The sequence below is a fragment of the Oxyura jamaicensis genome, chromosome 27 (assembly GCF_011077185.1).
Source record: "Oxyura jamaicensis isolate SHBP4307 breed ruddy duck chromosome 27, BPBGC_Ojam_1.0, whole genome shotgun sequence".
In the NCBI taxonomy this organism is placed as follows: Eukaryota; Metazoa; Chordata; class Aves; order Anseriformes; family Anatidae; genus Oxyura; species Oxyura jamaicensis.
Window position 1 is genome coordinate 1277261 of NC_048919.1, and position 17305 is coordinate 1294565.

The 17305-nt window shown below is 46.8% G+C and overlaps 1 protein-coding gene across 3 annotated transcripts in view; it reads right to left on the bottom strand.

Moving 5' to 3' along the window:
• ASIC2 (acid sensing ion channel subunit 2) overlaps nt 1-17305 on the bottom strand; it is a 519540-nt gene that overhangs the window by 11857 nt on the left and 490378 nt on the right. For all 3 annotated transcript variants that reach the window (XR_004756299.1, XM_035347654.1, XM_035347655.1), the window contains exon 3: nt 8157-8284. Coding sequence is in view for 2 of the 3 variants with exons in the window: in XM_035347654.1 (XP_035203545.1) it covers nt 8157-8284 (128 nt within the window). In the remaining variant the exon portion in view is untranslated. The remainder of the gene's footprint in view (nt 1-8156; nt 8285-17305) is intronic.

Genomic DNA, 17305 nt, shown 5'->3' on the forward strand with positions numbered 1-17305 from the left:
ACCCCCCCCCCCCCCCCCCCCCCCCCCCCGAGCAAGTCAATGAACTCTTCTCTCTCTAAGGGGCTCATCAAGGGCTATTACCTGGAACTTCCATTGCAATTGCAGCTTCAGAGACTCACTGCTTCCCTTCTGCCCTGTAATTTATAATCAGAAGCAAACTCTCAACTATCAGCAGCCAGACATGGATGCAGGACCTCTCCAGAGGAAGAAGGCACATCATTAGGGTCTGGGCTCTGCACTGAATGGGGGAGCTGCTGTGTAGGGGCTGTGCCTGGCAGGATGTCCCCTCCAAGACACTCCCAGTATCCTTCAGAGAGGAGAATGCACAGCTCCAGAGCCATGCTTTGTCTTTGCCATAGTGCACCTTGCAGTGAGAGGCTTGAACCCAGGTGTCAAATATTCTGCAGCCCACAGTGGGTTCCCTGCACCAGAGGGCAATGGAGTAAAATTCTGAGTTTCTTCCCACACTGTGGCTTCTCCCTCTACAGGCTGGTTCCATGTATGCTCCCATGAGCCCTGCAAGCCCTGGGATTAATGCAAGCCTTTGAGTCAATACAATGGTGAACCCACCTGCAAGAGCATCCCTCCTTGCGAGCCACCTTAACCTGCTCATTGATGCACTGTGTGTTTTCTCAGGGCTGCAACCTCATGTAAAGCCTTTGTATTCAAAGCACTTGGCCCTGGGGAACTGCCCGAGTAATGCATTTTGGCCATTTGACATCTGAATCTCCTGCCCATGAAGGCTGTCACATTGCACCAGCGAGCCCAGCCTGCCTCGTGAGCCAGCGAGCAGGAGCACGTGACAGCGCAATCCCACAGACTGCAGTCGCACAGAAACAACTTAAGCAGGAGAGACGCTAACTGGATTTGATTTCTGCCCCATGTGCAGCGTGTGGCCATGAGGACATCTCCTCCTGAAGGAACTGCTTTCCCCTCTTCCAGACAATGTTAATTTTTGCCCCTTGTGCAGTGCCCAGCAGAACCTGGTGCTGGACTGGCAGAGGCTGCCTGAGCATGCTGAGCTACTCCCTACCACCAAAGATGCATGACTTTCCTTGGAAGCTGGAGGGAAAAGACCAAAAAAAAAAAAAAAAAAAAAAAAAAAAAAAAAAAAAAAAAAAGTAGGGGCAAAAGAAGCAGGGACAGTTTCTGCCCTCGGTTCATGCTGGAGAGTAGCGCTGTTCTGTAATTGTACTCCAGTTATTCAAGGGCTGCCTGCACATTGCCCGCCTTGGCACTGCACGGTCTAATGCTGAAAGAAATTCAGCTTCAGCATCTAATTGAGGTCGACAAACTTGCATCCTCACACCATTCACTGTTGTTAATAATTAATTAATTAAATGCTTTTAAAATTCTCTTGATTCCTGCTATTAGGGATTACAATAAGCAGTAATGAACTGGCAGGCACCAAAAGAAAAACGAACAAATTGACCTGTCTCCTTAAATGCATGATAGATCTGCTTGTCCAAAATGCAAAAAATAAAGCTTAAAAAATAAAGCTGCTCTCTGTGACAGAGTGGCTCTTGTGTGATCGCCCGTGACAGTGGCCATCCTTCCCATTTGGACCCAACCTCTCCCCAGTGCTGCCCTTCATGTGCTGCTCTTCGCTCTGGGCCTCCTGATGACAGCAAACATCTGTCTGCAGCTGGAGAGGTCCTTTTCTTTTCTTTTCTTTTCTTTTCTTTTCTTTTCTTTTCTTTTCTTTTCTTTTCTTTTCTTTTCTTTTCTTTTCTTTTCTTTTCTTTTCCAGTTTCTCTATTTGTTCTACATGTTTAATTTTGTGCAACAGGAAAGATGTGGAAATGTGGCAGAGCTGCTTCCAGCCCAGTTGGCAGCTGGGCTCAGTGAGAAATTTGGCTTTGAGGATGCTCTGCATTGACTTGGCTCAGCACCCACCTGATACCACTGAGCTCCAGGCTGTGAGAAGCAAGGAGGGATGTCGAAAGCCCCTGCTGCCAACCTCTCACTGAAGCTCATGGTGTCTAGACAGGGTGTATTTGCATTTGCTGCAAATGAAATAATAACCAGAAACCCACGTTCTTTAATGAGACATCAAATAGCATCAGCTTAATAGAATTTCAATCCCAGATAGCTTTAGCACTTGTAAAATGCTTGAAAAGCTCACTGTACACACAGCTTGCAGTTCTTGTCACTATCTCCCAGTTAATGATGCTGGAATTTCTCTATTTTTTTCTCTCCCTTTCTCCCTTCCCAGGAGGGGTGTACTCTGTGCCATGCAGCTGTTCCTACTCATTTGCACCCAAAAAATGACTTGAATAACAAGAGCTTAACCCTTCCAGCAGCTGGCAGGTCTCCCTGGGCAGTGCTCAGGGATGTGATACAGCCCATGTCTCCCAAAGTGCTGGATCTGAGCTGTCACTGGGGAAAAAAAAAAAGTGCATTTAGGCATGCAGTGATCCTGGAGGCCCTCCAGGGCGCTGCTTCCTTGGGAATAATTTTGCAAATCAAACAGTAAGATTGAAACCTCCTGTGGCCCTGCAGGAAGACCCTGCCATGGAGGGCAGCCTATTCAGAGGGAGCTCATCCCAGGCCTGGTCCCATATCCACTGCCGGGCTGCTCCCAGCATTCGCTGTGCTGCTGGCCTGCTGTTTGCTGTAGCCCCTGGCTGAATGAGCTGTGCCCTCTGCTCATGTCTTAAGCTGTGATTAACTTGGCCTTCTTCCTCCTGGCTACCTCCACAGCCAGCAAAGTATTCCCCTGCATTCTGCTGGGCAACCCTGGCTCTATTTGTTGGACTACGTTGGCAAAACTCCTGTGTAGGCACTACTCTGAGGGGGAGCCATGGTAGTTGGCCCTTCTAAAGCTCTCCAGTCTTCAGAAGGTGGCTTTCCATCTTTTACAAGTGTCTTTTTATCCAGGTAGTAAGGCAAAGGCTTAACAGGAACACCCAGGGCATCATTTCATATACATCCATGATGTTGTTTTTTTCTCTTACTGGCCTCCTTCCTAAATGAGTCCTTTCCAATCTCTCCACATTCAGATGTATTGCTCCTTAACCTGATTAACTTCCACTGCTTGCCTCCAACCCCTTTTCCTTTGTATTTTTTCACAAATAGGCTAATTCACTCCAAATGTGGTTTTCCAAGCACAACCACACCACTGTCCTATGAAAAAATCCTTTCTGTCACTTCCTCACATCTCCTTCTGCTTTGAATCTCCCGTGTGCTGAAATTTTTGCCTCCGCTGGCCACTTCTGCCTGCTAGTTGGCTTCTTGTTGTTTAACTAATGTAGAGTCCAATGATAGACTGGAGGAAATCAACTGGAAGAGTGTGTGGGATTGAGGGAAACAGAAAACATCCAGAGAGTGAGTGTTTCCAGGAGGAGGTGTAAGACCGTAGGTAGAAGATGCTCTGAGTGAGTGTGAACAAACTCGGGAAACACTACTTAATTGCTCCTGATTTTCAAACCCAACTGCCTACACCCTGTTTGAAAATAAGAGTGATCACTGCCAGACCCCGAGTCCCATTTCCCTGACTCTGTAACTACACTTCTTGATACTGCAGTTGTTGGTAGCTGATGCTCTCTGTCCCATGCAATTTTACGAGGGGATGAGTCTCCAAGGCATACTAGAGCCCTATAAAACAATATTGCTCTGTCTTCAAACCTGTCCCTTAATTGAAGCCTCTTAAATTTTTATTGCCAAGTTGGCAGAAATTGCCATTTTAGTGTGCTTTTCATCTTCTCTAACGTGCCGTGCTGGTGGCGTAACAGGGAGCAGCTGAGCAGGGTAAGTAACTTTATCCGATCCCAGCACCTGTGGGTGATGCTGTGGTGCTCCTGAGCTGCGGCAAGGCCATAAAACATAGATGGGAAAACAGGATTAAAAGAAGCCAAATCCAGGAGAAATCTGTCTTTTGGAGGGGATCAGCCCTCTACAAGTATGGACGCCAGTGTGGGTTGCAGTCTCCCCAAGGCCATGAGCAATGCAAGGTTCGGAGAAGCTTATGGCAGCAGCAGGCTCACCCAAAAGAAGCTGGGAAAGGGGAAAAATTGAGGAGCATCCCTGCAAAGCCAGGAGCAGGGGATCTAGAGGGCCAGAGCCCTGTGCAGGGTGCTCCTTCCTTCCTTGGGACCAGCACACGTGTGCCTGCAGCCAGCTCCCACATAGCACTCGGGATTTTGCCCATTCATGAGCAAAAAACCGTATTCATGAGACTCACTGATTGCCATGGAAACCACTCCCTTGCACAGCTGAAGCATCTCTCGTGGCAAGACACACGGCTGACTCTGCCCTGGCTCCTTCCCGCTCCCCTCCTCATGTAAAATGGTTTGAAAACCCCAGAAAACAGCCGCCACGCTCTCACATGTCTGTGTAAACTGCTCCAGCTCCCTTCACACCGTCACCCAGGGAGGAGGTTTGATGTCCTCCAGCAAGACACTTGTTTTAATTGCAGCCGTGCTGCGCCACCTCCAGCAGATCCTCAGATACACTTTGATCTGAGATTTTGGGCCACGTGTCCACAGCAGAAAGCCAGCCTGGCCTATATAACTGCACAAACACGTTTCATGGAGAAACCCCCCACTCAGAGTGCCTTTGCTTTCCCTGACATAGCAAACACAGTGGGTACACTTGCAAAGTCCTTGCCTGTGGTGCTACCTTAGTGCTTTCTCCTGACAAAGACGCATCCTACATGAGCACAACGTCACTGCTGCATTAATGTTACCAAACTGGCAAACATTTCTTAAAAGTCACTTTTGCTGGAGGGACCAGGAGTCAGAGGGCTCAGCCACTGCTGAAGAAAAGCTGATTTTTATTTTATTTTATGCTTTTTCAGATTGACAGCTCATTTTCCAGTGACATTTAATGAGATCATGCACTGTCACGGGCACAGGGTTTGCTTTCGACAAGGGGCTTTTGGAAAGCTCTCAGAATAAAGGGCCAGAATTTATCACCACGAGCCATTAACTCAGCCACAAATAAATTCTCTCCACCCCAAAGCCTTTCTCAAAGACTCTGCACAGCTCCCACCACCATGCCAAGACAAGTTTGCCCAATTCCATGCCTACTTTTTTTGGTGCTGAGCATGGAAAAATCCTTCTAACTAACAGAGTCTCCTCAGAGCTGGGATAGGAAAAACAACCTGCTCTTTCACTGCTCATTTCTATCCCTCTCTAGCTGGAGAATCGTTTCATTTGTGCATCATGGTAGTATAAAACACATGGTTTAGGACCGCAATAACAGGCTGGGCTCAGTCCTCTGGGTGATGTTTACGGGTTTTTCCTCATTTTGCCCTGACTTATTGAACAACGGCATGTGTGTGCCCCAGTCAAAGAGATGTAGTGTTAAAAAAAGACTAAATCAGGACCTGAATCAAAGATGTGTGTTTGGGGTAGGAGAAACTGGGTGATGCCTGGCTGGTCTCTGCAGGGTAATTAAATGAGACAGTAGCATGCATATGCTGTAATTGTTGTAATTAGGTTAAAAAAAGACCTTATTGTGTCTCATGGGTGATGGCTTTGCAGCCCGTGGTATAATTTTAAACCTCTTACAGAACTGCTGGAACCAAACAGAAATGTGTCATGTCCTCTCCCAGCACTGAAACTCAGGCAAAACCTGTGGAAGAGAAGACAGGCTCAAGCATAGTCCCCATAAATCTGTTTTTCTTGTCATCTTCTGTATCTTTGCTCCTGGAAGGATGGATGTGGGGAAGGATTTTTTTTTTTTTTTTTTTTTTTGTTCCTTTCTCTCAGCTGCTAGTCTTCTTAATAGGTTCCTTTGCATTAGCTTTTAAAAATGGAAATAATGAAATAATACAGGTTGGCAATATGAAGTGAAGCACAAAGAATGCAGCTCCACACTGAATCTGCCAATGGAGGCTTGGGGCTTGAGGCTGACCCCACGTCACTGTCCTGGTGCTGGAGTCTGCAGACTGCTGTGATGCCCAGGCACAGGAGGAGATGGATATGGCACACGAAGCCCAACAGTTCTGGTGCTAATTAATCAGCTTTCCATCCTTCTAGATTCCTTGTCTTTCTTCATGTCCCATACAAGTAATGCCAAATGCTGCCGGGTCCTCTAGGGCTTTCAGGAAGCAGCTGCTAATAGAGAGTTTGCTGGGGACACGTGGAAGGCTTAATGTCAAGGGAATGGGATGAAAGATGCCCATGATGGGTTTCCAAGGCTCTTTCCTCCAGCAGCTGCTGTACCCAGCTCCATCACATCCTCCAGCAAGGTCTGCCCAGGCCATAGAGCACCTCGAGAGAATGGGTCTAGGGAGGCTGAGCATGCACAATGACAGGGCTGAGACAGCCGATGACATGCTGATGGGACAGGAGCTGCTTTGGGCTTCAGCTGCTGCTGCCTCACCCCCTGAAGATCCCTTTGCCTTCACTGTTATCTAGGTGTTAGACTCCAATTGAGTGCTCCGCTCCAAAAGAGTGCTTAATAAAGCTGATCATTTTCTCCAGCCCACCAGACTTCCCACAAGACACAAACCGACAACAACAAAACATTTCTCTGCTTTAATTGAGAAGTCTCCACCTGGTGCTCGCCCTTCATTATCTCCAGGATGAGCATGCACAAGCATGCCGTAATGAAGGGGAGAGGCTCTGCATCCAGCCTCACTGAAATGCAGCACCTTCAGCTGTATTTTGGTACCCATGGCCATGGAGAGACGCCTTGGCCTAAAGATATATTTGGTGGTGACTTCGTCGAGTCGCTCTGAGCTGAAGTTCTGCAGTTTTGATCCCTGTGGAGATTTAATCTGACCAAACCCTCCACCAGCTCGTGTTCACTTTCCTCAATTTGATTCATTTTCCATTTGAAGGTGGATACAAGAACAGGTAGGGAAATGAGAGAGGCAATGAAGCAGGAAGGCTAAGAGTGAAAGCACAGGGGACAAGCTGTGGAAAAATTATTCTGCTGGCCCGCTTTCCAAATGCCTAACCAGGATTTAGGGCTAATGATGCTACATCACACTGCATCCATCTGCACCACGATGATGTGCCACTGTTGGGACTCAGGGAGGGTGAGGCACCCCAGGCCCTGAGCTTCCCGCCACCAGTTTTAATAAATGACAGGAACATTTCTGTGTTACCTGAAAGGATTCACACTGCTCTGCCTCATGAAATCCTCTTCTCTCATCTCATTTTAGATCCTTGGAGTGTGAGAGCCTTTTGGCAAAAGGCATCTTTTCTCAGCAGGTTGGATAGTACCCAACACATTTAGTGACTGCCATAGGTGAACCATAACCATGAAAAAAAATGAGCCGGGGAAATGACCAGAGCTGAAATTCTTTCTGTGGCCAAAACTATGGGGATTTGTACTGGGTCTGGCTGGGATGTTAACTTTCCCTGCAGCAGCCCATACAGTGCTGCGCTCTGCACTTGTAGCTAGAACAGCAGTGGTATCACACCAGTGTTGTGTCTGCTGCTGAGAAGTGCTGGCACAGCATCAGGACTCTCTCTGACCCTCTTAGGGGGTGGGCAAAAAGTGAGAAAGAAACATCAGCAGGGCAGCTGACCTAAACCAACCAAAGGGATATTCCATACCATATGATGTCACACTCAGCAATAAAAGGTGGAAAAAGGAAGAAGAGGGGAGGGGTGGGCTCTCGTTGTGAAAACGTCTGTCCTCCTCCCGAACACTGGCTACGTGCGTTGAGGCCCTGCTTCAAGGACGTGGTCAAGCATCGCTCATTTGTGGGAAGTAGAGAGTAATTTCTTTCCTCTGCACTTCCACATAGCCTTTACTTGTTTTGTTTAGTTATTCCCTTTCCCCCTCCCTTTTCCCCTTTCCTTTTTTTTCCCTTTAGTTGAATTGTTTAATTAATAATAATATTTCCTTAATTATATATATATATATATATATTTCCCCTTTTTAATTAAATCATCCTTATCTCAACCCGTGAGTTGTTCTTTCCTTTACTTCTTCCCCTCCTCATCTGAGGAGGGGGAGTGAGAGAGCGGTTGTGGTGTTCAACTGCCTAGCACGGTAAAACCACCACAGGATTGTGGGTAATGCATGGAAAGTAATGCTGAAGAAGGTGTCCTCTCCCCAACCAATTTGAAGCAAGGGGTAAAAATAGCTCTTAGCCATGAAAACAGCTCTCCATGGACATCAGTACATAGGTGCAAACTCTCCTATGGACCCACTGGAGGGACCTTGGTTTGTAAATGAAATCTGGGACTTACCCTTTGCTCCTGGGTGGCCACAAAGGTCTGGAAGCCAGGGGCCACCCCGAACCCGAGCTCCTGTATGAACGGTGGCTCAGACTGGCTGTGGATCTGAACCTTGACTCCAGCCTCAAACGTCGTCTCCTCTGAAAGAAAAAGGCAGGAGGTTAAGTGGGATGGGGTGGGTGGGATGGTGTCCACTGGGAAGTTATATCTGGGAAATCTGCTCAAAAGCAGGAGGTAAGCAGCTGGGAGGGCTCCACCTGGCTGATCAGGTTTCTGAGCATGGAGGAAGGAAACCCAGCACCAAAGGATGCAGCACAACTCGCTGTTGCCGCCACTGTGGCTTTTTCCCATAGAGACCACGAGCATCTGCTGACTCCTGGTCCTCACACTGCTGACCCTCCCAGGGGCTTGTCCACCCCAGATCTCAGATATCTATGGTTTCTCTAGCCTGATCCATACTCTCCAGACAGAGAAAACAGGAAGCGACATCTATTTTCTCGATTATATTTAGTTTAAAAAATTTAAATGCATTCCCATGCACTTAACTTACAGAAATAAACTTCTCCTTCCCTCAGAGTTTTTTCTAATGTCTGTAAGGTCTCCATAACCAAAAGCAGGGGTGCACCCACCTCTGCTGCCCTGCAGCCTCATCTCTGGCACTGACACAGCCTGAGGACACCTGGGACATAACATGGGCAATCAAGTAATGAAGAAAGTTTAAAATCCAAAGCAATGGCTTCAGCTACCAAAATTGCTTCAGGATGGACAAAGACACTTTGTAGCTCATGGGCTCAAACACATCACCCAGTTAGGGGCTTCCTCACTTTGGCTGATGTGATGTTCTGCATCTTGAGCCCCTCTTCCACTAAAACCAACTCAAAAGAGACTTTCTGAAGCTGAATTAATGGGATGCAAACCACACCTGGGTGTGATATATCAGGACTTTGGGCTTCTCTATCACCCAGGCATCTTCATGCAAAAGGGGTGTATAACATTTCTTTCTTCAGCTTTGCTGCCACAGTCTCACATCCAAACAAACTAGAGGGAGCATATGGGATTAAGGGGTAGGGGGCTCATTTGCAAAGGAAGTTGTTAACTATGCATAGAATGGTCTAAAAAAATAGCTACCCACTAATATCAATCTATGCTTAGGGGCAGCAAATGCTACTTAAAGAACTTCTGTTTAAAGATGAGTCACTCTTTATTTTTTTTTTGCTTGCTATTCCTTGGTATTTTTCTACAATTTTATTACGCATTTCAAATTTTAGCAGCACTGTATTCAATCCAAAACACTGGCAGAAACCCAGCACCAAGGAACGACAGCCACAGAGCTGTAACCCCAGGGATGTACAAAGACGTGTAGCAGAAGACACCAGGCCATGGGATGACATGGGCACAGGGGAAGCACAGAGGAAGAAAAAAGTGTTAGCAGACAGCAAATCTCAGGACCCCACTGCTTAAGAGGCAACTCTGCTGAATCATCAGGCAGTGAAGGAATCAGCCTTCCTCTCCGATGAGGATTTTCTTGGATCCTGCTCACCTGGTACCTCCCAAGGCAAACAAAGCCAGAGACTGCACGGGTGGGAATGGGCTTTGGCATGGATTTGTCAGGATTGAGAGAGCACCCACAGTGCACAGATCTACCTCTTAGATAGCTAACCATCCTTCCAGGTGTAACACTCAGCAGTGTAAAGCCACAGCCAAACTGATTAAGTGTTGGTCCAAGAAGGTTGGAGCAGAGACCTCCAGAGACCTCCGAGCAGATGCACAGCCCTCCCTTTCATCCCCTCCCATGCTATTAAACCCTCCCTTCCAAACAGAAACCAAACCACACGTTTCATTCCGCTTTTGGGAGCAAACAACATTAAAAATGCTCCACTGTGCCACTGAGGCTGCTTTACATGGTGGCTACTTGAAGCTTTATGCTCTGTGCCCGCAGTGACATGTCCAGCGGCCGCTGGCACTTTGTCCTTTACTGACTGAGCAGCTGGAGCAGGCTATTTAATATTTAACCTTTTAAAGCCCCGCTTTCCTACCTCCAAAAGAATTTGGAGATAAATAGGATTTATGAAAACTGTTACCTTCCCAAGAGTCACGTACTTCTAAATCCCTGGGGTCCAGAGCTCAGCTCCAAGCACTTGGGGTCGGGCATTTAACCAGGCAGAGAGGTTCTGGTTTGCAACCCGCACTCTTGAGTACATGATCCCATTGATTGATGCCTCCGGAACTCACTAATCCACATGCCCAGAGCATTGGTTCTGCAACATGCAACACCCTGCACAAAGTAATTATGTATTTTTTCCTTATTGAGGCAAAAGTTTTTTTGGCAGCCAATAGTGTTATGATTAGGGCATGGTAGTGTTGCTACTGGATGCCGTGGCACGAGGTGGATGTGCAGGCTGCACACATTTCCTCTGAATCCCAAGTTAGTGGGACAACGGCAGAGAAAGGGTGAAGTTTTTTAGGATTTTCCCTGCACAGAAGCCTCCTGGAACAAGGTTAGCATTGACCACCCTTGCTCTTGGCTTCCACTTTTGCTCAAAACCCAGCAACCATGACCTGAACTGATCCCTGCCATGCTCCTATGATGGGGGTTATTGCAAATAACACAGCCCCATTACTGGGACCCACTACAACAAAAACCTGGCGTATTTTGCCATTGCTGTTCTTGGCCATAATTTTGCTCCTCTCCTTCCACAAGCCATAGGATGGATATTTGGTATGACTGAACTCTCTCTCTATCTACTCACGGGGTCCCTGAACCCTCCCGTTGAGGGTCTAATCCAAACCAACACCTCCCCAGCGCTGGCTCCCCAAACACTCCAGTGCTGGGGGTGAAGCCAGCATTCCCATGAAGCCTTTGGAAAGGCTGAATGTCCCCAACCAACCTCACTGCTGCTGAGGCGAACGTGTGCCAGATCCGTGCATTTTGAACCCTTTCCTAGCACCCACCTCCTGCTCCTCCAACTTAACACCTGATCCCGTTATTTCCACAGGATGCCCACTCATGCCGACCCCACCCAGCTCCATCGCTTTGCTGGGTGTTGATCCCCTTCCAACAGTTCTGAGGTGATACCATATGCTTCCTTCACTAATTTTCACTAACTTGTTGGGTAACAGGAACTGTTTTCTTGAAACACTTTCTGTCTGAAATTAATCTGCCCATTTCTGCACCTGCCTCACATTTCCCTGGGTCTGCCTTGACTTAATTCCATGGATTTCCCCAAGTGCTGTGCACTGCTCTGTCTTTTTCTGTGGGTAAACCACTCTGCATCCAGAAACATAAGCAAGCAAACAAGATATAGTCTGCAAATATCTGTAAGAGACTAACAAGTGACAGGCTTTGCAATTTTACAAAGAAAATCCCGGCTTGCAACTATTGTAATCATGCACAAGGAGGGGAATGGATTTTCTACATTGTAGAAGGAACTCTGGTATTAAAACACAGTTATTAATTTTCATAAATGATAATAATAAGAAGATCAAAATAAACAGTATTTTTAGAAAGGCTGCCAAAAGCAAGGGAGCATTATTTGTTTCTTTCTGCAAGAAACATGTGAGGATCAAACTATAAACATGAAACCAGCTTTGAAAAACTGCCACTTCTAATAAAAAATCATTTTCTACAAAATAGCTGTTTTCCACTAAGAGAGAAAAATTAAAAGCCCAACTGTACAAAACCATTTGACGGAAAATAGCATCCTATTGCATGTCTTCCTCCAGCGGTACCTCCTGGAGGCATGCGGCTGAGCACCAGGCCAGGTTGTTGCTGTTGTTTCTTTAATCCTGTTTCTTGCAGACATCCATCAAGGGAGACAAAATAACCCTGAAAACCCATTGACTGGCTCAGATGCCAGAAAAACTTCAAAAATAAATTCAAGGGAATTGGGGTTTGGTTTGTACCATATGGTTTTTAGACTAATTTTGTAATTTTGGGAAGTGCAACCCCAGACCTTTGTTCCATCTCCAATCCCTCTTTTCAGAGACCAGCAGTTATAAATTAGTTTCTCGGAGCAGCCCACATTAGGAATGGAGTAAAACATCCTTAATGATTGCGTTTCTGAAGACGTTAGTATATATTACTGTATACAGCACAGTGTTTCCAAACAAATCCTAAGCTGCTCTTTTTGCTGAAGGATTACAGTAGTGTTAATTAAATTGGGGATTAATTCAGCATGTGCTTCAAGCTGGCTGCAGTGTATTCTATGTTGCAGATTGCACAGCTTTCTATTTCTGGCACAGGCTTCCCAGGACTTCAGCAGGACTTTCTGCTCAGAGCACCACTTGAAAACCTTAATAAAGCTCCAGCTGACTGCAGGCTTGGGTGCAGGCTGCAAACTTCTTGAATATTCAAGGAGCTGTAATTAAAATAAGAAATGCTGCCAAAGGCATGGAGCTCCCCTTCTTCCCCTGCTTTTTTATGTCCAAACCAATCCATTTTTTCCTAACATCTGAAACTGGGCTCGGCACTAATTTCTGGGAACTGAAGATGCTCACAACCCAAGTCCTGAGTCGTTTATAGCCGGAGCAGTCACTGGCAGCCCTGTGGAAGCCACCCCTGCTTGGGGGAAAACAAAGCAGATCCCACCTGCCTCAGTCTGGTACATGGTTTCTCAGCTGGTTCATGCCATGGCTCTATTAGAAGGTGGCCTGGAGGTTTAATTTGGATAATAAGCCTTCTTCGGTGCTGAGCAGAAGTAACTGCAGAGGTAGGACGCTTGGGTTCTCCCCAGACACTCCTTGTTCTTTGCCTCAGTTTTTCCCCATCTGTAAAATGGGTTCAATGTTGCTACTGAAGCTGGTGGGCTGGAAGACTCCCCAGTGCCTCTTCTACACTCTGAAATCTCAGGCAAATGCATAATATTCTCATGTTTTTTCCTAGACAAATATTTATGGATGAAAAAAAAAAAAAAAAAAAGCTATGGAAAGATACCTATAGGAAACCTGTACTCATGAACCTAACAGGAAAAAAATATGCAACTATATAGAAACCCATTTAACTACAGTGAAACCAGTTCCAATCCTCTGTGAATGCTCTCCTTTCTGTGGAAGTGTTGTGTTTTACTGCAGTTAAAGTTGCTTGGTAACAGGATTAAGTGAAGCTGAAATAAGAATATTTGCATCAGGTTCAGGGGGGGGATGATAACATCCGCTTGACAGGCAATTGAGTCGACACAACTTTCCCACAAAAAAACAATCTCTAAAAATGTGTCCTGTGTATTTTACTATTCTGGGCTCTGCTTTGGCTGCTGTCTTGGGAGAAATCAGGGACAAGGAGTTTCCACAAGGATGAAAATGAGATGTCTGACACCAGCTCTGGCAGCTGCTGAGAACAAATACCACATCCCGCTTGGATGTAGGGTCCCAGTGGGGCTGGGGCTGCGCAGGGCGTGTGCAATCCCATCCCTCGCTTAAATTCTCACCTGCATTTAAGAGGGACAGAGGAAATTTGCAGGAGCTGCAGAAGACAATATGTGACGGTGGCAGGCAGCTTCTCTCTACAAACCATTCCCCCAGCTGGGAAATCAGACCTTGCTGCTCCAAGGTCTGCACTCCTGAGAACCTGCAGCAGGGACCTCGCCTTCTCCCCCGTGCTGGGGGCTGCACACTGAGATAGTCTTCTCAAATTATGTGTGCTGGTACAAGCTGTGGGGAAAAGCAGCATTTCCCAATGGAAATTTCCCTGCGTTCCTCTCGTGGAGGTGGGAAGTGATTTCAGATCCCTCAAACCTTGCACAGGAGGTGGCAGAGCCGGACGACCCAGGTAGGCATAGCTCAGCACGTCAGTGTTGATCTGAACACTGCTGAAAGCTTTGATGGAGACGGAGAGTGTGAGAAGAGCGGCACAGAAGCACCATGCAACACGCTCCACTATGGCAAGTCAGCGGCGCTTTGTGCAGGAGGTTAAAAACCTATTCTGGGAAAATGTAACCAAAAGCTCTACACCTGAAAGAGCTACCAGCATGAAAGACTGACAGCTTGCACTGAAGGCAAGCGAGACAGCAGTATTAGCTGCAGAGCTGGATCAGTCCTTTCTCTTTATCTCTTGGGATACAGACAGGATATTTTAGATATCAGATATAAAGGATTTCTCTCTTTTTTTTTTTTTTTTTTTTTTTTTTGTGAAAGAGTATGTTCAAAAAATTCATCTCCTTGCATCTGAAAATCTCATGGGGCTGCGACAGGGGCATGGAGGGCTCCCAGTTTTCGATGGCTTTGCAAAGGGGCTAGGAGAGTCACTGCAACCCAGACAATCAGTACCACGAGATGTCACCTCTTGTTTGTTGTTTCTCTTTGCTTCAATGAGAAACAGTGAAGGGATTTGCACAAAGAGAAGCAAAGATAATAGGCAGGAAAGAAAAGAAGAAAGGAAAGAGCCTTCTGCCCACGGATCCTGCAAGAGGGCTGGCTCTGCACCCTGCACCCAGGCACGGTGCTGGCGGCAAGCAGACTCCTTCAGCAGGCACTGCAGTGGGGTTTGATCACTGCCTGATTCCTACAATGCAAACCAGGACAAGAATATGTGCAGGATATACACCCCAAAACACAAACTAATGCTCCAGGATACAAGGCAATGTTATACCTAGCTGGCATCCAAAGCTTTCCCACCAGCAATTCGTCACTTAACCCCCTGCCAAACATTTCTTCGGGTGTCTTCTACTTCATTTTCTGGCTGTGGTGCTGGCAGAGGCAGGACACGGCACCTCTGGGACTCCGGTCTCACCAACCTCCCGCACTGCTCGGAGGCGAGCCTGCAGCCGAGGCTGTTCCCTGCTCAATCCAATACAAGCTCTGCAGAGCGCAGCTGTGATTCATTACTCACCAAGTAACAGAAGGTGTTATAACAAACTACATTAAGCATATCAGCTATTTTTAGTTAAGCATATTGCATTTGCATACTAAATCTGAGGGGCCATATGTCTAACGTATATTATTAAAAAGCCTCTTACATAATAAACAGGGCAAACCGAGACCAGGGATGTTAAAGCAGTTTTGGTGGACGGTGAGGAGCCAGAAATGAATATTTCAGTTCCTTGCTTCTCTCCCTATTAGGCTTAAGCTTTTATTGTTAGTATTGCTAGTGAAGAAACAAGCATCTCACAACCTCATTTACTGGTGGGGTCATGGCAGGGCAGGGAGGGTTGGTGCTGCCACGTTATGCTGCTTTTATAATCTTTTTTCTTTTTTTTTTTCTTTTTTTTTTTTTTTTTTCATGGGGAAGGAACAAATATTCCCCTCCCACATCTGCATCCTATGGAAATTGACCATTGCAGGGAAGGGAGATCATGGGAGGAGGCCAGCTGAAAAATGGGATGGGGTTCCCCAGGAGCAGGAGCTGAGATGCTGCCAGGAACACGAAGCAAGGAGAGAAGAAATAATTCCCTCTGGCACCCACGCTGCCGCCTGTGTCCCGATCTGGGGGTGCCTGCCCCCCGGGCTGCCCATCTGCTGGCTGTGCTTTGGCAAGCTGCTCCCACTTCAGGATAGTTTTGTTTTTTTTTTTTTTTTTTTTTTTTTTTTAAACAAAAGAAAGGACACATTACAAAGGCACAGAAGCAGTTCTTGCACATCCCTCCATCCCCCTCGAGGAGCCTCGCCGCTTCCCCCAGAACATCTTGAAATATTAAATGGCCAAAAAGCTGCTGCTAATTTCAGCTCGTATGGGAGCCAGATGGAAGCAGATTTCCATGTGCCTTAGGCTGGGTCCTGGCTCTGCTGCTGCCCCTTCCTGGGCACATGGGTGGACTGCCACCGGGGACACCGGCACTCTTTGGAGCCTGGGAAGGGGATGCTATCTTTAGTGAGAACCATTGCAGGACATGGTTTATTGAGATGGAAGTTCTAAGAGGTGCCAGGGAGATCTTTGAGCCCTGAGCATCACTGGTTGATGGGAAGTGCCGCTGCATCCCAACCCAGGTGGGTGACACCTCTCTGGGAGTGTGGGTTCCACAGGAGTGCATGATAGTCCCAGAGCAGGACAGAAAAAGAAGAAATAGGGAAACTGTGGTGGATGTGAGCAAGGCACACCCCCAGCCACGGTGAGGACCTACAATGTCCATGCAGGCAGGGATAGGAAGGTTGTCAGACTGAGCTGTGCTGGTCCAGCTCCTCTGCAGGATCAGTGCTGAATTTTCCATCCCAAGGGATGCTGCACAGCTTGCACTGCTCTGGCAACACAAATTGCTCCCACTGGTCCTTTATCCTGCAAGGATGAGATTTTCCTCTTAAGTTGAGCATGCACCACCCCAGCACCCACCTGATTTTCTCATTCTGCAGCCACTCTGAAGAGTAATAACCTCTTACAACTGTTTATTGCCTGCTGGCCCCTATCCGGGAAGCCTGCAGTAAGAAACTCCCCGCAGGCACCAGGACTCTGCTGCCACATCCCTGCTCTGGGGCCAGTTTTACTCACTTTTGCATCCTTTTGGAGAGAAGCAATTTCTCAGTGCAAAGCCAGGAAGGGTGGGAAACCTCTGAAGTTACAGTGCAATTAAATAAAATCACTGCTGGTGCAAGGACATTTGAAGAAAGGAGCAGGCAGAGAGGTTTTCACAGCTTGGAGAAACCTTGATTCTGTGCCCTGCCTGCACACACTGACATCTCTGGTTATGTCTATTTAATTTGCATTGCCTATAAATGTCAGTGTTTTGAGCGACATAATTTCAAAGCACTTCAGTGAACTTGGCAACTAAGTAAACACTTATTTTAATGGAAAAGTATGTGTATCAGATGTGTTTTTTGATTACAAAATGCCAGGAAAGAGCTACTCCATCAACCAGAGTGGGGAAAAATAACCAGAGAAAAGAAGTATTTCAGTTACATCAGCGAAGGAAATGCTTCTCCTGCTCATGCATTTTTTGTGGTTTCAAAGTGTTGGCCAGATAGACACAAAATCAATAGCTGACTTTTTTTGGAATCGGTGGTGGGGAAGGAAACATAAAAAAAAGAACCCCCAAATCCCTGCTCTGACACGGGGAGAGAAGCATGTAAGCCTTGGTCTCATGTCTAAAGCAATGCCTCAGCCACTGGGATATTTTAGAGAGATTTAGGATTTTGCTTTTCAACCCAAAACTTGAATCCCAGTGGCACTCATCCACACATTTCCACAAGAAGTTTTGGTTGTTCCACATTTCGTTAGAAAATTCCCCACCGTGTAATTT